The sequence below is a fragment of the Pseudophryne corroboree genome, chromosome 5 (assembly GCF_028390025.1).
Source record: "Pseudophryne corroboree isolate aPseCor3 chromosome 5, aPseCor3.hap2, whole genome shotgun sequence".
Classification (NCBI taxonomy): Eukaryota; Metazoa; Chordata; class Amphibia; order Anura; family Myobatrachidae; genus Pseudophryne; species Pseudophryne corroboree.
The window spans coordinates 281,269,652-281,292,085 of record NC_086448.1 but is presented as its reverse complement, the minus strand read 5'-3'; the positions used below and the strand labels follow the sequence as shown (position 1 = coordinate 281,292,085).

At 46.3% G+C, this 22,434-nt stretch overlaps 1 protein-coding gene across 1 annotated transcript in view; it reads left to right on the top strand.

Moving 5' to 3' along the window:
- Positions 1 to 21,859, top strand: part of CDV3 (CDV3 homolog) — a 61,012-nt gene extending 39,153 nt beyond the window's left edge. The window contains exons 2-5 of the mRNA XM_063922377.1: positions 1,099 to 1,175; positions 17,840 to 17,976; positions 18,218 to 18,377; positions 19,627 to 21,859. Of these exons, the coding sequence (XP_063778447.1) occupies positions 1,099 to 1,175; positions 17,840 to 17,976; positions 18,218 to 18,377; positions 19,627 to 19,753 (501 nt within the window). The 3' untranslated portion in view covers positions 19,754 to 21,859. The remainder of the gene's footprint in view (positions 1 to 1,098; positions 1,176 to 17,839; positions 17,977 to 18,217; positions 18,378 to 19,626) is intronic.
- The last annotated feature ends 575 nt before the right edge of the window (positions 21,860 to 22,434 follow it).

Genomic DNA, 22,434 nt, shown 5'->3' with positions numbered 1-22,434 from the left:
TGCTACTGCAATGGGCTGGTTAACTAAAAACTGAGCTGCTGTGCAGGGAGGCGGGGTTATAGAGGAGGCGGCGCTATGCATTCTGGGAACAGTCAAAGCTTTTCAGCCTGTTGGTGCCTCGGATCAAGATCCTACTCTACACCCCTATGTCTATTCCTTGTGGAGCCCAGTGTACCTCGCAGAAAGTTTTAACAAAGGTAAGTTCTTACCATAAAACTCGTTCTTTTGCCAAGAGGATCTTCCTTAGCCATTTCCAAAACGCCAACTCCAAGAAGAATTAAGACTAGGGGCAATTCAGTTGTTGTTTTGCACCCAATTTCCCATATAAAGTAACAGGACGTTGCTGGGCAATGTTCAGTGTGTTTTAAATTTTTTATTTTTTTTTCCATGCCCATCGTGTCCAAACAGACCTGAGTCTAAGCTAATGGGTTTGATGCAAAAAGTGCTGTAAGGGCACCCACACAGCTGGTTTTTCGAACATTGAAGTTCGCCACCTCAGGAGGCTGCTAGCGTGACTTTGCGCCTAGAGCCACAAATGAATTGCTCAGTCGGCATCTAGTAGCAGCTGTGGGGGAAGAACATTTGAGTCTCAGCCACCCCATCCCCCTATCTTGCTTAATTAACATATGTGTTTATTTGAAAATAAATGTCCTTGTTCTTTTGCAAAAAGTTTGCCATGTTTTTGAGGGTTTTTCCTTGTTTGGGTGGGGTGGGGTTAAGTTTCACTAATTAGAGAGGCAGACATGCAGAGTGTATAGCAGGGCTGGCCAAACCGGTCCTCGAGATCTACCTACAGTTCATGTTTTCCAGGCCTCCTGGAGATCTGTAGAATTGTCAGTTAGGAATGAATGCAGCACATCTTAATTAGTAATTACTACACCTGTGCACCAGCTAGGAGGTCTGGAAAATGTGAACTGTTGGTAGATCTTGAGGACTGGTTTGGCCAGCTCTGGTGTATAGGTTACCTGTACTGCTGTATATCTGCTCTGATAATGATGATGATTTATCTTCTGTGAGCCTTGTATCATACAATGCTTCTGGTGTTGTCTTTTTAGATGTGTAAACATTTTGCTTAACTCTTGTTTTTATTCCTGGTAGGTTGATGATGAGTGGAAAGAGTTTGAGCAAAAAGAAGTTGACTACAGTGGCCTTAGGATTCACTCATTACAAATAAGGTAATGTCTTCCCCGAAAGCTTGTTTTCTTGTGCCTAATGGATCCTACAGTAACCAGAGTTCTTTAGTTAGTGAATATATTTATTCAAGCTTTGTCCCTGTGCTGTCTAGTCCTGCTTAGTAGTAAGGTGGGCTCCTTGCACTTCCGTGTTGTGCAACTTGCACTGCCAGCTTCAGTCTTCACTTTTCTAGTCAAGGTAACGGGAGTGCTAGCATAGGAGACTGGTACTTTTGCTAGAGCTTTCCATTTTATTTCAAAATGTGAGACAAGGATACAGTTGGCTAATATAGCTTTTAGGCCAGTGATGGCTAACCTTGACACTCCAGCTGTTGAACTACATATCCCTGCATGCCCTACTACAGTTTTGTTATTTGGCCATGCTAAAACTGATGCAGGGCATGCTGGGATGTGTAGTTCAGCTGGAGTGTCAAGGTTAGCCATCACTGTTTTAGGCAGTTTGTTCCCACCCCTCCAAATATAGACGCACACAATTGTCACTTCTAGTTCTATTACTATACAGATTAATCATATCATGCATGTAGTCCAATCAAAAAGCACAATACTGACACTTTATCGCTGCTGTTGCTTCTCTAGCTCAATTATTTAATAAGATGACCATGCCCCTCCTCCTGACTCTCCATATGCCACTCAGAATAAAATTTAAAACTCGACCTCTCCTCTTCCTTCAGCTCAAGTCCCTTCTCCCCACTTACTCCTTCCCACCCTCTTCACTCTACAAATGAATGATGCCTTCCTTCTTTAATCAGCACTTCACACATGCCCATTCAGGATTTCTCCCGTATCGCACCTAACTTCTGGAATGCCTGCCCTCATTTCAGGAAGTTTGCACTTAAGGGGTTATTCAGGTTTGTTAGCAAACCAAATAAAAAGCACACAGCAAGGCAAATCTTATTGCACAGCAGGTGGGGCAGATATAACAAGTGCAGAGAGTGTTAGATTTGGGTGGGGTGTGTTCAAACTGCAATCTAAATTGCAGTGTAAAAAGAAAGCAGCCAGTATTTACCCTGCACAGAAACAATATAACCCACCCAAATCTAACTCTGCACATGTTACTTTTGCCCCACCTGCAGTGCAACATGGTTTTGCCCAGCTGAGTGCTTTTTTTTTTGGTTTGCTTATAAACCTGAATAAGGCCCTTGGTCTCCCAGCCTTCAAGAAATGCCGTTAACTTAATTTTTGTAATTCTTGCTAACCACCCATCTTACTAACTCTGCAGTCTCTGCCCTCTTCTTCCCATTGTGTCCACCTTCATCCCCTATAGATTTGTAAGCTCACATGAGGTTCATCTCCCCTTTGTCATCTTTATATAATTATGACTACTGCGTGCAGTAATTATGTTTCTCTGACGTCCTAGTGGATGCTGGGAACTCCGTAAGGACCATGGGGAATAGCGGCTCCGCAGTAGACTGGGCACAAAAAGAAAGCTTTAGGACTACCTGGTGTGCACTGGCTCCTCCCCCTATGACCCTCCTCCAAGCCTCAGTTAGATTTTTGTGCCCGACCGAGCAGGGTGCAATCTAGGGGGCTCTCCTGAGCTTCTTAGATAAAAGTTAGTTTTAGGTTTTTTATTTTCAGTGAGACCTGCTGGCAACAGGCTCACTGCATCGAGGGACTAAGGGGAGAAGAAGCGAACCTGCCTGCTTGCAGCCAGCTTGGGCTTCTTAGGCTACTGGACACCATTAGCTCCAGAGGGATCGAACACAGGCCCAGCCTCGGAGTCCGGTCCCAGAGCCGCGCCGCCGGCCCCCTTACAGAGCCAGAAGCAAGAAGAGGTCCGGAAAATCGGCGGCAGAAGACATCAGTCTTCACCAAGGTAGCGCACAGCACTGCAGCTGTGCGCCATTGCTCCTCATGCACCACACGCTCCGGTCACTGATGGGTGCAGGGCGCTGGGGGGGGGGGGCGCCCTGAGCAGCAATATTAACACCTTGGCTGGCTAAATTACATCACCTATAACCCCCAGGGCTATATGGATGTACATTAACCCCTGCCAGAATCCATAAAAATGCGGGAGAAAAGTCCGCGAAAAAGGGGCGGAGCTATCTCCTCAGCACACTGGCGCCATTTTTCCCTCACAGCTCCGTTGGAGGGAAGCTCCCTGGCTCTCCCCTGCAGTTAATACACTACAGAAAGGGTTAAAAAGAGAGGGGGGGCACAATTTAGGCGCAGTATACATATATATATGCAGCTATAAGGGAAAACACTTTTTATAGGTGCTATCCCTGTGATATATAGCGCCCTGGTGTGTGCTGGCATACTCTCCCTCTGTCTCCCCAAAGGGCTTTGTGGGGTCCTGTCCTCTATCAGAGCATTCCCTGTGTGTGTGCTGTGTCGGTACGGCTGTGTCAACAGGTATGTGGAGGATAATGAGGTGGAGGCGGAGCGAATGCCTGTAAATATGTTGTCACCCCCTGCGGGGTCGACACCGGTGTGGTTGAACTTATGGAAAGATTACGTGAAAGTGTCAACTCCTTACATAAAAGGTCGACGACACAGAACAGCCGGCTACTCAGCTTGTGCCTGTTCCTGCGCCTCAAATGTCATGGGGGGCTCTAAAATCGCCCGCTACCTCAGATAAGACACAGATGTCGACACGGATACTGACTCCAGTGTCGACGTCTATGAGACTGGTGTACCCTCCAATTAGGTCCACCCGTTACAGGATTGAGGCAATGAAAAATGTATTACACATTTATGATTATACCCCAGGTACCACAGAAAAGGGTATTGTGTTTGGTGAGAGAAAACTATTAGTAGTTTTTCCTGCATCTGAGAAATTAAATGAGGTGTGTGAGGAAGAGTGGTCTTCCCCCGGTAAGAAACTGATAATTTCTAAAACTGTTATTGGCAGCGTACCCTTTCCCGCCAGAGGATAGGTCACGCGGGGAAACACCCCATAGGGTAGATACAGCGCTTACACGCTTATCAGAAAAGGTGGCACTACCGTCTCCGGATACGGCCGCCCTGAAGGGACCTGCTGATAGAAAGCAGGAGGTTACCCTATAAGATATAGTCACACACTAGGGCATTATATTGCGACCAGCCGTTGCTTCGGCATGGATGTGCAGTGCTCCCGCTGCGTGGTCAGATTCCTTGTCGGAAAATAACTATGGATAGGGACAATATTTTGCTGAAAATAGAGCATATAAAAGACGTGGTCTTATACATACGTGATGCACAGAGGGATATTTGCCGGCTGGCATCAAAAATAAGCGCTAGGTCCATTGCCGCCAGAAGTTGCCCTATAAGGGGGTAAAACTGTTTGGGGATGGTTTTTCAGACCTCGTTTCCACAGCTACTGTTGGGAAATCGATTTTTTTTTTGGCCACAGGCTACCCCACAACAAAAGAAAGCACCGTATCATCAAGTACAGTCCTTTCGGCCCCAGAAAAGCAAGAGGGCTAGAGGCTCATCCTTTCTGCCGAGAGGCAAAGGTAGAGGAAAAAGCTGCAACACACAGCTAGTTCCCAAGAGCAGAAATCCTCCCTGCGTCCGGTAGGTTCACAGCATGGTGCGGGGGCTGCTCAGGCGGACCCGGGTACGGTGGGGGCCCGTCTCAGAAATTTCAGCGGACAGTGGGCTCTCTCACATGGATCCCTGGGTCCTTCAAGTAGTATCTCAGGGGTACAGGCTGGAGTTCGAGATGTTCTTCCCCCCGCCGTTTCCTAAAATCTGCCTTACCGGCACCTCCCTCTGCCAGGGAGACGGTGTTGGTGGATATTCAACACTATAATCACAACAAGTGATTGTCAAGGTGCCCCTCCTTCAGCAAGGAAGGGGTTACTATTCCACAGTGGTGGTGGTACCGAAACGTTTCGGTGAGACCCATCTTGAAATTAAAATACTTGAACTTTTATATCAGAAGTTTCAAGTTCAAGATGGAATCGCTCAGGGCGGATATTACGAGCCTGGACGAGGGGGATTACAGGGTCTCCCTGGACATCAAGGATGCATACCTGCATGTCCCCATTTACCCTCCTCACCAGGAGTACCTCAGATATGTGGTACAGGACTGTCACTATCAGTTCCAGACGCGGCTGGTGGAGTTGTCCACGGCACCGAAGGTCTTTACCTAGGTAATGGCAGAAGTGATGATACTCCTTCGCAAGAAGGAAGTTTTTATTATCCCGTACTTGGACGATCTCCTGATAAAGGCGAGGTCCAAAGAACAGTTGGTAGTGGGGGTAGCACTCTCTCGGGAAGTGCTACAACAGCACGACTGGATTCTCAATATTCCAAAGTCACAGCTGGTCCCGACGACACGTCTTCTGTTCCTGGAAATGTTTCTGAACGCAGACCAGAAAAGAGTTTCTTCCAGTGGAAAAAGCAGAGGAGTTGTCATCTCTAGTCAGAGACATCCTATAACCAGGACAGGTGTCGGTACATCAATGCACACGAGTCCTGGGAAAAATGGTAGCTTCGTACGAAGCATAATTCCATTCGGAAGACTCCACGCAAGGACGTTCCAGTGGGACCTGTGGGACTAATGGTCCGGGTCCCATCTACAGATACAACAGCGGATAACCCTGTCAGCAAGAAACAGGGTGTCGCTGCTGTGGTGGCTGCAGAGGGCTCATCTACTAGAGGGCCGCAGATTCGGAATACAGGACTGGGTCCTGGTGACCACAGATGCCAGCCTTCGGGGCTGGGGTGCAGTCACACAGGGAAGAAATTTCCTTGGAGATTTCGCTTCACATAAATATTCTGCAGCGAAGGGCCATTTACAATGCCCTAAGCCAAGCAAGGCCCCTGCTTCAGAACCAGCCGGTACTGATCCAATCAGACGACATCACGGCGGTCGCCCATGTAAACAGACAGGGCGGCACAAGAAGCAGGATGGCGATGGCAGAAGCCACAAGGATTCTCCGATGGGCGACCTACACCCAGGAGAATGGGGACTTCATTCAGAAGTTTTCCAAATGCGGGTAAACCGTTGGGAATGACCACGGGTGGACATGATGGCGTCCCGCCTCAACAAGAAGTTGAAAAGATATTGCGCCAGGTCAAGGGACCCTCAGGCGATCGCTGGGGACGCTCTAGTGACACCGTGGGTGTACCAGTCGGTTTATGTGTCTCCTCCTCTACCTCTCATACCCAAGGTACTGAGAATAATAAGAAGGCGAGGAGTGAAAACCATACTCGGGGTTCCGGATTGGCCATGAAGAGCTTGGTCCCCGGAACATCAAGAGATGCTGGCAGAGGACCCTTGGCCTCTGCCGCTTAGACAAGACCTTCTACAGCAGGGACCCTGTCTGTTCCAAGACTTACCGAGGCTGCGTTTGACGGCATGGCGGTAGAACACCGGATCCTAAAGGAAAAGGGTATTCCGAAGGAAGTCATCCCTACCCTGATCATAGCCAGGAAGGATGTCACCGCAAGACATTATCGCCGCGTTTGGCGAAAATGTATTGCTTGGTGGGAGGCCATGAAGGCCCCGACGGAGGAATTTCAACTATGTCGATTCCTGCACTTCCTGCAAGCAGGGGTGACGTTTGGGCCTCAAATTGGGGTCCATCAAGGTCCAGATTTCGGCTCGGTCGATTTTCTTCCAGAAAGAACTGGCTTCACTGCCTGACGTTCAGACTTTGGTTAAAGGAGTACTACATATTCAGCCTCCTTTTGTGCCTCCTGTGGCACTTTTTGGATCTCAACGTGGTGTTGGATTTCCTAAAGTCGCATTGGTTGAGCCACTTAAAACCATGGAGCTAAAGTATCTCGCGTGGAAAGTGGTCATGCTGTTGGCCTTGGCCTTGGCCAGGCGTGTGTCAGAATTGGCGGTTTTGTCATGTAAAAGCCTTATCTGGTTTTCTATATGGATAGGGCAGAGTTGAGGACTCGTCCTCAGTTTCTCCCAAAGGTGGTCTCAGGTTTTCACTTGAACAAACCTATTGTGGTGCCTGCGGCTACTAGGGACTTGGAGGATTCCAAGTTGCTGGACGTAGTCAGGGCCCTGAATTTTATTTTTCCAGGACGGCTGGAGTCAGGAAAACTGACTCGCTGTTTATCCTGATGGCACCCAACAAGCTGGGTGCTCCTGCTTCTAAGCAGTCTATTGCGCGCTGGATTTGTAGCACTATTCAGCTGGCGCATTCTGCGGTAGGATGACCGCAGCCTAAATCAATAAAAGCCCATTCCACAAGGAAGGTGGGCTCATCTTGGGCGGCTGCCCGAGGGGTCTCTGCTTTACAACTTTGCCGAGCAGCTACTTGGTCATGGGCAAACACGTTTGCAAAATTCTATGAATTTGATACCCTGGCTGAGGAGGACCTGGAGTTCTCTCATTCGGTGCTGCAGAGTCATCCGCACTCTCCCGCCCGTTTGGGAGCTTTGGTATAATCCCCATGGTCCTTTCGGAGTCCCCAGCATCCACTAGGACGTCAGAGAAAATAAGAATTTACTTACCGATAATTCTATTTCTCGTAGTCCGTAGTGGATGCTGGGCGCCCATCCCAAGTGCGTATTGTCTGCAATACTTGTACATAGTTATTGTTAACTAATCGGGTTCTTGTTGTGAGCCATCTTTTCAGAGGCTCCTCTGTTATCATGCTGTTAACTGGGTTTCATATCACAAGTTGTACGGTGTGATTGGTGTGGCTGGTATGAGCCTTACCCGGGATTCAAAATCCTTCCTTATTGTGTACGCTCGTCCGGGCACAGTATCCTAACTGAGGCTTGGAGGAGGGTCTTAGGGGGAGGAGCCAGTGCACACCAGGTAGTCCTAAAGCTTTCTTTTTGTGCCCAGTCTCCTGCGGAGCCGCTATTCCCCATGGTCCTTACGGAGTTCCCAGCATCCACTACGGACTACGAGAAATAGAATTATCGGTAAGTAAATTCTTATTTGATTTTTATATATGGTCTATACTTAAGTATGCTGTCAGTAATACTAAATGATGTGCAACAAGACCATTAAATTCTGAAATACTTCCACATTGTTTAGTTATAAAATGCTGCCAAACAGTTGGTACAGTACAGCAAAACACAAACCCAAATAGTAGTACATAAAAATGAAAGAGCAAACACGTATTTGAAAAGAACGTACACAGTTGGGACAGATAGTAGAGCTCTGCTCTAGAGGAGGGTGGTGATAATTGAGACAATATGAGCTAGTGGGACAAGTTAGTAGATGTAACTGCCACAGTGACCAGTATCAGGTGGTTATTGAGAGTGTCTGGAAAGCAACACAGTAAGAAATCTGGGGCGGGAATAAGAGGAACTGCATATCTTGGGTTGAATGCTCTTGCAAGCCACTGTATTCCCTCTATTCTTCATTTAGGGGAGACATATTAGACTGGATGTGTGGAGTCAGATGACACTAGGGCCCAAATGTATTAAGCCTTAAAAAGTGGAGATCGACAGAGTGATAAATCACCAGCCAACCATCTTCTTACTGTCATTTCTCTGACGTCCTAAGTGGATGCTGGGACTCCGTAAGGACCATGGGGAATAGCGGCTCCGCAGGAGACTGGGCTCAACTAAAGAAAGCTTTAGGACTACCTGGTGTGCACTGGCTCCTCCCACTATGACCCTCCTCCAGACCTCAGTTAGAATCTTGTGCCCGGCTGAGCTGGATGCACACTAGGGGCTCTCCTGAGCTCCTAGAAAAGAAAGTATATTTTAGGTTTTTTATTTTCAGTGAGATCTGCTGGCAACAGACTCACTGCTACGAGGGACTAAGGGGAGAAGAAGCGAACCTACCTGACTGGAGATAGTTTGGGCTTCTTAGGCTACTGGACACCATTAGCTCCAGAGGGATCGAACACAGGACCCGACCTCGATCGTTCGGTCCCGGAGCCGCGCCGCCGTCCCCCTTACAGAGCCAGAAGCATGAAGATGGTCCTGAAAATCGGCGGCAGAAGACTTCGGTCTTCAACAAGGTAGCGCACAGCACTGCAGCTGTGCGCCATTGCTCCTCATGCACACCTCACACTCCGGTCACTGATGGGTGCAGGGCCCTGGGGGGGGGGGGGTGCCCTGAGCAGCAATATTAAACACCTTGGCTGGCAAATCTACACAATATATAGTCATATAGGCTATATATGTGTAAAATACCCCTGCCAGAGATCCATAAAAAGCGGGAGAAAGTCTGCCGAAAAAGGGGCGGGGCTATCTCCCTCAGCACACTGGCGCCATTTTTTCTTCACAGTGCAGCTGGAAGACAGCTCCCCAGGCTCTCCCCTGTAGTTTTCAGGCTCAAATGGTTAAAAAGAGAGGGGGGGCACTAAATTTAGGTGCAATATTGTGTATACAAGCAGCTATTGGGGGAAAAAATCACTCAGTTATAGGGGTATATGCAATTCACGGCGAATCGCGGCAATTTTTCGCCGTTTTTTAATTCGACTAAATTCGCCAGGTGAATTCCGGAAGGTGGCTTCCGGAATTCACCATATTCAATGAAAAACAGATTCGCCAGAGTCGCGGGCGAAAATCGGCCGATTTGGCGGATTTTGCCGCGATTTTAAAAAACGGGAAATACCCGGAAAAAAAAATGGCGTGGGGTCCCCCCTCCAAAGCATAACCAGCCTCGGGCTCATCGAGCTGGTCCTGGTTCTAAAAATCCGGGGGAAAATTGGCCAGGGATCCCCCGTATTTTTAACACCAGCATCGGGCTCCACTAGCTGGACAGATAATGCCACAGCCGGGGGTCACTTTTATGCCGTGCCCTGCGGCCGTGGCATTAAATATCCAACTAGTCACCCCTGGCCGGGGTACCCTGGGGGAGTGGGGACCCCTTCAATCAAGGGGTGTCCCCCCCCAGCCACCCAAGGGCCAGGGGTGAAGCCCGAGGCTGTCCCCCCCCATCCAATGGGCTGCGGATGGGGGGGCTGATAGCCTTTTGTGATAATAAAAATATATTTTTTCCAGTAGTACTACAAGTCCCAGCAAGCCTCCCCCGCAAGCTGGTACTTGGAGAACCACAAGTACCAGCATGCGGGAGAAAAACGGGCCCGCTGGTACCTGTAGTACTACTGGGAAAAAAATACCCCAAAAAAAACAGGACACACACACCGTGACCGTAAAACTTTATTACACACTACCGACACACACATACTTACCTATGTTGACACGCCGACTGCCACGGTCTCCGACGATCCGAGGGTACCTGTGAAAAAATGATACTCACCTTCCAGCGTCCAGAGATAAATCCACGTCCAGAGAGAGAAATCCACGTACTTGTAAAAAAAAAAGAAAACGCAAATACCCGCTCCATACCGGACTAGAAAGGGGTCCAATGCTTTCACATCAGACCCCTTTCTCCCGAATGCCGGGACATCACGTGACTCCTGTCACTGAAGTAATTTCAGCCAATCAGGAAGCGCTACTTCCGTGGCGCTCACCTGATTGGCTGTGCGCTGTCTGTACTGTGACAGCACATCGCAAAGCCGCTCCATTACTTTCAATGGTGGGAACTTTGCGGGTAGCGGTGGGGTCACCCGCCGGTCAGCCGCTGACCGGCGGGTGACCTTACCGCTAGCCGCTAAGTTCCCACCATTGAAAGTAATGGAGCGGCTTTGCGATGTGCTGTCACAGTACAGACAGCGCACAGCCAATCAGGTGAGCGCAACGAAGTTGCGCTTCCTGATTGGCTTAGAGACCTTTCTGTGACAGCTGTCACTGACAGGTCTCATTCGTGGAAAGGTGTCCCATGTGTCAGCATGGGACTCCTTTCAGTCCGGCATGGAGCGGGTGTTCGGTTTGTTTTTTTGCCAAGTACGTGGATTTATCTCTGGACCATGGCTGAGGTGAGTATATTGATCTTTTCTTTTCAGGTATCCGTGGATTCTACATGGAGAAGAGGACCGATGTCGGCGTGTGAACATAGGTAAGTATGTGTGTGTCGACGTATGAAATAAAGTTTTACTGTCGACGGTGTGTGTCCTGTTTTTATTTGGGTATTTTTTTCCCAGTAGTACTACAGGTACCAGCGGGCCCGTTTTTCTCCCGCATGCTGCTACTTGTGGTTCTCCAAGTACCAGCTTGCGGGGGAGGCTTGCTGGGACTTGTAGTACTACTGGAAAAAACAATATATTTTTATTATCACAAAAGGCTATCAGCCCCCCCATCCGCAGCCCATTGGATGGGGGGGGACAGCCTCGGGCTTCACCCCTGGCCCTTGGGTGGCTGGGGGGGGGGGACCCCTTGATTGAAGGGGTCCCCACTCCCCCAGGGTACCCCGGCCAGGGGTGACTAGTTGGATATTTAATGCCACGGCCGCAGGGCACGGCATAAAAGTGACCCCCGGCTGTGGCATTATCTGTCCAGCTAGTGGAGCCCGATGCTGGTGTTAAAAATACGGGGGACCCCTACTCTTTTTGTCCCCCGTATTTTTGGCACCAGGCGCAGAGCCCGGTGCTGGTTTTAAAAATACGGGGGATCCCCTGTCAATTTTTTCCCCGCATTTTTAGAACCAGGACCAGCTCGAAGAGCCCGAGGCTGGTTATGCTTTGGAGGGGGGACCCCACGCCATTTTTTTTTATGATTTCACTGTTCCAGCATAAAAAAAAAATATATATATATTTTAAAAAATATATAAATAATATTTGTGCCTCCAAAAAAAAAAAAAGTACCTAATCCCTTCTAATATAAATAGATCTGCTATTCCCCAAAAAAAAAACACAAAAAAAAACATGTTTAAAATTTTTTTATTTGTTTTCACCCTCCAAAGTGTGGTGGATTGAAAATGACGAATTTGCTGTCTAAAAGCACTGCTGTCGAATTTCCAAACTTGAATTGAATATGCTTTGGTCGAATTGCAGCACTTGTATCATTGCAGAAAAGTCGAATTTGCAAAAATTCGAATTTCAAAAAGTCGAATTTTGAAAGTCCGTTTTTTGGTCGGAAAGCACTGAATTGCATAGGCGATTTTTTTTTTTTTGGTCGAAAATGACCCGAAATTCGACAATTTCGGGAATTCGACCGCAATTGCATATACCCCATAGTGTTAATCCCTGCATTATATATAGCTCTGGTGTGTGCTGGCATACTCTCTCGCTGTCTCCCCAAAGGACTTTGTGGGGTCCTGTCCTCAGTCAGAGCATTCCCTGTGTGTGTGCGGTGTCGGTACGGCTGTGTCGACATGTTTGAGGAGGAAGGTTATGTGGAGGTGGAGCAGATGCCGATAAATGTGATGTCGCCCCCTGGGGGGCCGACACCAGAGTGGATGGATAGGTGGAAGGTATTAACCGACAGTGTCAACTCCTTACATAAAAGGCTGGATGACGTGACAGCCGGCTTCTCAGCCCGCGCCTGCCCAGGCGTCTCAAAGGCCATCAGGGGCTCAAAAACGCCCGCTACCTCAGATGGCAGACACAGATGTCGACACGGAGTATGACTCCAGTGTCGACGAGGTTGAGACATATACACAATCCACTAGGAACATCCGTTGCATGATCTCGGCAATGAAAAATGTGTTACACATTTCTGACATTAACCCAGATACCACAAAAAAGGGGTTTTATGTTTGGGGAGAAAAAGCAGACAGTGTTTTGTTCCCCCATCAGATGAGTGAATGAAGTGTGTGAAGAAGCGTGGGTTCCCCCGATAAGAAACTAGTAATTTCTAAAAAGTTACTGATGGCGTACCCTTTCCCGCCAGAGGATAAGTTACGCTGGGAAATATCCCCTAGGGTGGATAAGGCGCTCACACGTTTGTCAAAAAAGGTGGCACTGCCGTCTTAGGATACGGCCACTTTGAAGGTACCTGCTCATAAATAGCAGGAGGCTATCCTGAAGTCTGTATTTACACACTCGGGTACTAGACTGAGACCTGCAGATAGTGCTGCTGCAGCGTGGTCTGTAACCCTTTCAAACAGGGATACTATTTTGCGAACATAAGACGTAGTCTTATATATGAGGGATGCACAGAGGGATATTTTGCCGGCTGGCATCCAGTATTATTGCAATGTTCATTCTGTCAGGAGGGTATTAGAGACCCGACACTGGACAGGTGATGCTGACTTAAAAGGCACATAGAGCCTTATAAGCGTGAGGAATTGTTTGGGGATGGTCTCTGGGACCTCGTATCCACAGCAACAGCTGGGATGAAATTTTTTTACCTCAGGTTTCCTCACAGCCTAAGAAAAGCACTGTATTATCAGGTACAGTCCTTTCGGCTTCAGAAAAGCAAGCGGGTCAAAGGCGCTTCCTTTCTGCACAGAGACGAGGGAAGAGGGAAAAAGCTGCACCAGTCAGCCAGTTCCCAGAATCAAAATTCTTCCCCCGCTTCCTCGGAGTCCACCGCATGACGCGGGGGCTCCACAGGCGTAGCCAGGTACGGTGGGGGGCCGCCTCAAAAATTTCAGCGATCAGTGGGCTCGCTCACAGGTGGATCCATGGATCCTTCAAGTAGTATCTCAGGGGTACAAGCTGGAATTCGAGGCGTCTCCCCCCCGCCGTTTCCTCAAATCTGCTTTGCCGACAACTCCCTCAGGCAGGGAGGCTGTGCTAGAGGCAATTCACAAGCTGTATTCCCAGCAGGTGATGGTCAAGGTGCCCCTACTTCAACAAGGACGGGGTTACTATTCCACACTGGTTGTGGTACCGAAACCGGACGGTTCGGTGAGACCCATTTTAAATTTGAAATCCTTGAACACATACATTAAAAAATTCAAGTTCAAGATGGAATCGCTCAGGGCGGTTATTGCAAGCCTGGAGGAGGGGGATTACATGGTATCCCTGGACATCAAGGATGCTTACCTACATGTCCCCATTTACCATCCTCATCAGGAGTACCTCAGATTTGTGGTACAGGATTGCCATTACCAATTCCAAACACTGCCGTTTGGACTGTCCACGGCACCGAGGGTCTATACCAAGGTAATGGCAGAAATGATGATACTCCTTCGAAAAAAGGGAGTTTTAATTATCCCGTACTTGGACGATCTCCTTATAAAGGCGAGGTCCAAGGAGCAGTTGTTGGTCGGAGTAGCACTATCTCGGGAAGTGCTACAACAGCACGGATGGATTCTATACATTCCAAAGTCACAGCTGGTTCCTACCACACGCCTACTGTTCCTGGGGATGGTTCTGGACACAGAACAGAAAAAAGTGTTTCTCCTGCAGGAGAAAGCCAAGGAGCTGTCATCTCTAGTCAGAGACCTCCTGAAACCAAAACAGGTATCGGTGCATCACTGCACATGAGTCCTGGGAAAAATGGTAGCTTCTTACGAAGAAAAATTCCATTCGGCAGGTTCCATACAAGAACCTTTTACTGGGACCTCTTGAACAAGTGGTCGGGATCGCATCTTCAGATGCATCGGCTGATAACCCTGTCTCCAAGGACCAGGGTATCTCTACTGTGGTGGCTGCAGAGTGCTCATCTTCAAGAGGGCCGCAGATTCGGCATACAGGACTGGGTCCTGGTAACCACGGATGCCAGCCTTCGAGGCGGGGGGGCAGTCACACAGGGAAGAAACATCCAAGGACTTTGGTCAAGTCAGGAGTCGTCCCTACACATAAATATTCTGGAACTGAGGGCCATTTACAATGCCCTAAGTCTGGCAAGGCCTCTGCTTCAAAACCAGCCGGTACTGATCCAATCAGACAACATCACGGCAGTCGCCCATGTAAACAGACAGGGCGGCACAAGAAGCAGGATGGCGATGGCAGAAGCCACAAGGATTCTCCGATGGGCGGAAAATTGCGTCTTAGCACTGTCAGCAGTGTTCATTCCGGGAGTGGACAACTGGGAAGCAGACTTCCTCAGCAGACACGACCGACACCCGGGAGAGTGGGGACTTCATCCAGAAGTCTTCCAACTGTTGGTAAACCGTTGGGAAAGGCCACAGGTGGACATGATGGCGTCCCGCCTAAACAAAAAACTAGATATTGCGCCAGGTCAAGGGACCCTCAGGCAATAGCTGTGGACGCTCTAGTGACACCGTGGGTGTACCAGTCGGTTTATGTATTCCCTCCTCTGCCTCTCATACCAAGGGTACTGAGAATAATAAGAAAACGAGGAGGAAGAACGATACTCGTGGTTCCGGATGGGCCAAGAAGAGCTTGGTACCCAGAACTTCAAGAAATAATATCAGAGGACCCATGGCCTCTACCGCTCAGACAGGATCTGCTACAGCAGGGGCCCTGTCTGTTCCAAGACTTACCGCGGCATGGCGGTTGAATTCCGGATCCTAAAGCAAAAGGGCATTCCGGAGGAAGTCATTCCTACGCTGATAAAAGCCAGGAAAGAAGTAACCGCAAACCATTATCACCGTATTTGGCGAAAATATGTTGCGTGGTGTGAGGCCAGGAAGGCCCCAACAGAGGAATTTCAGCTGGGTCGTTTTCTGCACTTCCTACAGTCGGGAGTGACTATGGGCCTAAAATTGGGTTCCATTAAGGTCCAGATTTCGGCTCTGTCGACTTTCTTCCAGAAAGAACTGGCTTCACTGCCTGAAGTTCAGACTTTTGTAAAGGGAGTGCTGCATATTCAGCCCCCTTTTGTGCCTCCTGTGGCACCGTGGGATCTCAACGTGGTGTTGAGTTTCCTGAAATCACATTGGTTTGAGCCACTTAAAACTGTGGATCTGAAATATCTCACGTGGAAAGTGGTCATGTTATTGGCCTTGGCTTCGGCCAGGCGTGTGTCAGAATTGGCGGCTTTGTCATGTAAAAGCCCTTATCTGATTTTCCATATGGATAGGGCAGAATTGAGGACTCGTCCCCAGTTTCTCCCTAAGGTGGTATCAGCTTTTCACTTGAACCAACCTATTGTAGTGCCTGCGGCTACTAGGGACTTGGAAGATTCCAAGTTACTGGACGTAGTCAGGGCCTTAAAAAATTATATTTCCAGGACGGCTGGAGTCAGGAAAACTGACTCGCTTCTTATCCTGTAGGCACCCAACAAAATAGGTGCTCCTGCTTCTAAGCAGACTATTGCTCGCTGAATTTGTAGCACAATTCAGCTGGAGCATTCTGCGGCTGGATTGCCGCATCCTAAATCAGTGAAAGCCCATTCCACGAGGAAGGTGGGCTCATCTTGGGCAGCTGCCCGAGGGGTCTCGGCTTTACAACTTTGCCGAGCTGCAACTTGGTCAGGGGCAAACACGTTTGCTAAATTCTACAAATTTGATACCCTGGCTGAGGAGGACCTTGAGTTCTCTCATTCGGTGCTGCAGAGTCATCCGCACTCTCCCGCCCGTTTGGGAGCTTTGGTATAATCCCCATGGTCCTTACGGAGTTCCCAGCATCCACTAGGACGTCAGAGAAAATAAGATTTTACTCACCGGTAAATCTATTTCTCGTAGTCCGTAGTGGATGCTGGGCGCCCATCCCAAGTGCGGATTGTCTGCAATACTTGTATATAGTTATTGCCTAACAAAAGGGTTATTGTTGAGCCATCTGTTGAGAGGCTCTGTTATATTTCATACTGTTAACTGGGTATAGTATCACGAGTTATACGGTGTGATTGGTGTGGTTGGTATGAGTCTTACCCGGGATTCAAAATCCTTCCTTATTGTGTCAGCTCTTCCGGGCACAGTATCCTAACTGAGGTCTGGAGGAGGGGCATAGAGGGAGATAGTACCAGATAGTACCAAATCTTTCTTATAGAGTGCCCAGTCTCCTGCGGAGCCCGTCTATTCCCCATGGTCCTTACGGAGTTCCCAGCATCCACTACGGACTACGAGAAATAGTTTTACCGGTGAGTAAAATCTTATTTTTTTTGTTCCTGCTACATAGGGACTTTCTCCAAAATTCTGTTTTGCGGGAATTTATCTTTGAATTCATCTATTGGGGTATACTACTCTGTACATAAACAGAGTGATTATCTCTCCTGAGGTGTTGGATGTGAAACTTGTAAATCTGAATCTAGTAAAATAATACAGGATTTTATGGTATTGAATGACCAATGTGATGCAACGCCTATACTTTGTCCAAGTCATAAAGTGCTGGGAGTATCCACTCCCTATAAGAACAAACTCAGCCCAGAGAACAATGGTGTGTTATTGTTAAACAAGGGTTCTTTTTTATCCGTGTTGTTGTTTTTTTGTGTAAATTATGCATCATGATCAAATACGTTTAAATTCCACACACTTCCTTTTATGTCGTTTCAAAGCTTAAAGCATATCGAACTATATTTACCTATGTAGCCATTATAACTTAAGTTTAAAAAAAACAAAAAAAAAGTTGATGTTTAAGTTGCTTGTATTTCAGATAAATATTTAACAGCTTGGCAACTAGGGCTTTCATGTGAGGCAGCTGAGAGAGGCAACATGATCCTATTCTGGACAGCGATTTGTTCTTTACTTGACCACATAAGGTCACTTCTGAAATTAATATATCAAAGACTTTGTATTACTGGGCCAAATATGTAAGTCATAACTAGAGTTTATGTGTAACTAAACTTGTCTGTTACACAGCTAGCTGCCATGTTAGGAGGCAGACTTGCTTTGTGGAAATTCTGTGATTGGTTAATACATGACACAGTGTTAATGATGATACAAGTCAAAGTCTGCTTTTTGTTCTGCAGCCTAATATAGGCCGGTAAACCATGTGTTCACCCAGATGCTCACTTTACCAGTTTACATTTTTATTCCCCTGCAAATGCTCTACTAGGAGTAATATGTCTGTTGCCATGTACAACTTGTAAAGAAATAATGACTTATTGGAATGTGAAATTGATGTACTGTTCTTGATTTAACTTTGCAGCAATGAAAAGGAAGATGATGACTATGAGAAAAAGGAAGATCAAGGTGCAGACTGGGAGGATGCCGGAGGCTATGGCACAGACAAGACATCAGGGCCTTGGAATAAGACTGCTCCTGCTCAAGCTCCTGTAAATGTTGGTAAGTCATATACATCATCCAATCACATTCTTCCTGTGCAGTATTACACTTTAGTGTAGCTTTTACTTATATATGCAGTCACTTTAATTTGTTTATCTAATCATTTGTCATAGTGTCGTTTTTGTATGGCTAGTTATCAAGTCTTTTTTAAATAACCTCTTTTCAATGTATGCCTGCCTTCAGATTCCTTACTACATGTCTTATATGGTAAGTCTGTATTTGTAAATTTCCGTTTTCTTAGTTCCAGAAGCTCCAGAGCCTGTCCAGTCCACTGGTGTATATAGACCTCCTGCTGCGAGAGCATCTGCTCCAACACGGAAACCCCAGGGTCCCCCAGAAATCTATAGTGATGCCCAGTTCCCATCGCTACAGTCCACTGCCAAGCATACAGAGACCCGCAGGTAAGTACACTCAAATACATACAAATGTCTCTACAGTGTAGTATAAATGTGCAAGATGATTAAAACTAGCAGCAAGCAGTGTTTTTCATTGGTTGCTGATATAAGTCTCAGTTCTTAGTGAGCACACTATAGTGGCGTGCGGTGAGATGAATGGATAGGGAGGCACGCATGGGGATTGGTCTGAATTCATGGGAGCCTGTATTACCCCCTAATCAGTGTAACTCCCCTCACTACACTAAGCTACAGTGTCCAGTGAGTCTTCTGCCTGCATCCCTGTCTTCTCTTGATGCTGCTGACTAAGCTTCGACTACAATGCACTTCCTGGTCACCTGATACATCCAAGTGACCAGCAGTGCACAAGACACACACCCCAGTCAGAGGCATGCCTCTGTTGGCTACCTTTCTGTGCAGCTTTACTGGCCATGGTAAGCAGTGTCTGACTGTAGAGCAGAGCTGTTGCTGTCCCATCTCTTGTCTCCCTGCAGCTCCAAGGACCTCCACAAAGCTGGTCAGTGTTTCCTATAAAAAGGATTACAATAAACAAAGATGATGTTTTGTTTATAAATCTTTATTATTTTAATAGTTTTTTTTTATGTAAAATCTCGAGTTTGACCGGAAGTATGACTGGAGGCTCTGCCTTCCCTGTCTGTCCTGACTGCACATCCCTGGCACATTAGGACATAAGCCCATTCTATCCCATTTACAATATTAGATTAATTAAGAAGTTTACTTCTGGACCTGTCTAGGGTTCGCTTACAAATTTTGGAGAGTTGTACACAACTCAGCCATCTCAGCTTGGGACTAAAGGAATGTAATCTAGTGACTACATACAGTATAGGCTACATTCAGTGATGGTGTGTTGATGGAATTGTGGACTGGTGCAGATAGGTAATTTCTATAGAACCTTGCATATGCACGGGGTCGGCCTGACTGCTGAGATGCATAAACTGCGTAAGGGTGAATGTATGCACCTGGTTCTGCGCATGCAGTGCAGCAGCAAGTGCATCCATCTTGTGTTAATTTGCATCATTGCCATTGTTCTAGCTTCATTATATTCACTGAGCCTCAGTAACAAGTCTGCAGTGAACTTTTATCTCTGGTGCAATTGTAGATGCTGAAAGCAAGTATCTAGTTGCTGTTCTATGTGGTGGTAAATGAGCCATAGTGCTGCATCACTTCTGTTCTGTGCTCTTGTCACACTTTCCACCATTGCTAACTGAATACGTTAACACTGTTCATTTCACAACAGGGATAAAGAAATGGAGAAGACTTTTGAGATGGTAAAACATAAAAACCGTGCAAGAGAAGAAGCTGCGCAGAATCAGGCCCTCCGACTTCAGTTAGATAACCAGTATGCCGTTCTAGGTGAACAGTAAAGTGGCAAAAACATTTAACAGAAATCTGACAACTTGCCCGCTACGGTAAACAAACTACAGCTATTGGACTTGAGATCATCTGAGCTGTTTGAGCTTCTGCGCTGCGTACTGAATAATGCAAATGACCGGATCCCAAAACAAATCGCCTACTTTTACTTGCTACATCTCCCCCACATCCCTGCTTCTTTGTCCTTGAGTATGGGAACATGTCGTCGAGGCACTGAGAATTGAACCAGAATTCCCATTGTTGTAATCGTTACATGTCTTAAGAGAAGAATGGAAAAGCAGCTTTCAGTGGTTATTAAAAGCGTGTTATGCTGAGCCTTCACCCAGGTTGACTACCTCAGTTTTGCTATGCTCGTAGCGGACACCACATGGATTGCCATCTTACGGGAAACAGATTGTATTTTCGATATAGTTGTGTTTGGACAGGGAGTGGAAGGGGGGCACTAGAGTTCCCCTTTCAGATTGATACACCTATTGAATCAAGTCATTGCTTCATATTTTACATTTGTTGTCTGCTTTCAGTGTCCCATTATTTAAGTGACCTTAAAGGGATTTAGTTTTATACCCTTTTTTTGGCTTCTTTAAATTTTTTTTTTTTTTTTTTTCTTCTCTAGATGGGTATTTGATACAGATTTTGATAGGTAACAATCTACAGCTGTGCACTAGATTCTATTTAACAAGAAAAAGAAATTATCAACCTACAAAATACAGTAGGAATTAACCTGGTTTCTATTGCATTGCTATAAAATTTGTCTTCAGACATCATACTGCAGAATATGTGCACTGATTTTTTATTTTCTTTGAGCACAGACTTGACTGCGTTTTGTGTTTTAGCAGAGCACTGGCGCATATACATGTATAGCAGAAACTAACTGCACTACACAGGGACTAAGAGGTGTTTCCAGGTGCTCACTATTCTGCAGAATGTGACAACATATGAATTGAGCCAACAGAAATATGAACACATACGGTTCCGTAAGTGTGACAGCAGTTTATACTGTTGAAATGGTGTATTAGATAAAAGGCAACTATTCGGTTTCTTGGTGGTCTTTTAAAAGCATTTAGAGCGAGTCTGTCCGGTGTTGCAGGAAGACGCAGGTGCATTGAAGTGTTGCTTCTAAACAGAAATAAGGCAGGGTCAGGAAACCTCTACTTGTACATCTGTTAATGTTACAAATGGCTCTTGAATATGGATATTGAATTTTAAGGTGCAATATTCCATAAAAAATGTGGTCGTGATTAATTGGCACACTTCATGAAATATATTGCCCTTTCTATGGAACCCTGAAACACGAAACGATTCTAAAATATTATCTGTTCCGCAGGTGGTGACTGAATGCTGATCTGCCATTTATTCCTCTGGTATAGGATATTTTTCATCTGCTTGTATTTCTAGAATTGGGTTATCTGCAAAAGATGTGGGAATAATGGATCATTTCAGTAGCAGGCAGAGAGCTTAAGATTGCGGAGAAAGGTTTATGATTTTGCTGTATGATTTGGTTACTGTTGGCTAACTTAGGTCTTCTGTATTTTACCAGCTATTCACACAAGGGTAAATAAAACACGAATTAAATTAGCAAATTCTTTTATATTCCTATTTCTGAGCCCCTAGTACACTGAAACGATATTGTGGCTTCTCATTAATATCCACTTAATTCCCCTCCACCTCTTTCCTTGGTTGCTTTGCTACTGAAGGTTTAAGTCTTGTTTATTTCAGCTGTGCTTCATGAGTACAAGGAGGGTGCAGCATATTGAATTCTCCTCAGTCAGTCTTTGCCAACAAACAAAGGTCTTTAGTGCAGGTAATTTATAAAAAAATAAGTTAAAAAAACCTGAAAAGTTATTTATGTGGAATGTGAAAGTGTCATACTAAATATTAGTGTGGGTTTTTTTTTAATATCAAATTCTTGTTCCATTTTAGAAAAAATTGTTACAATACATCACTCTAGGTTTTTATCATGCTGTGTGATGGGTAATTGGACTTGTCCGTAAAGTGTATCTCAGGCATGGACTAGACAAAAAATGACCTAAATTAAAATTGGAATCTCTACATGAATGTGTGATGTCTCGCTTAAATAAAACTGTACAGTGTTATATACATGATTGGGTGATATCATAGATTTGTAATTGGCTACTTCTAATTTTACCTTGTGTGGGTCTTTCACTACACTAATATCAATATACAGGTGGTTCCTCTAATGTGGAATGTGTGAGGCTGGAGGGGGGAAATTAGTGGGGCTGGTTCAAATGTGTTTTTTCTCCCACGGCCGCCACTTGAGGGCGCCCAACGGCAGTAATAAAAAAAAATTCTACTGTTCGGGCGACCGAGGAGGACCTTTTTTTGTTTTTTTCGTTTAATTTTTCATTCTCTTTCTTGCAGCCTCCTTATGTGCAAGAGATTTGTCCAAACCTGGCAGAAGTTTAGGCCGGTTTAGCTGGTTTTGGTGAGTCTCTTTGAGATGTGCGGCAAAGGTATGCAGGGAAGGCACTGCATCACCAGTCCATAGACTTTCTTTTTTTTTTACTCCAGAGTTTTGACTATAAAAATGATTAGAATAATACAAAGATATTTTTATCTTTAGATTTTTTTCATATTTTTCATATACTTTCTCTGACGTCCTAGTGGATGCTGGGAACTCCGTAAGGACCATGGGGAATAGCGGCTCTGCAGGAGA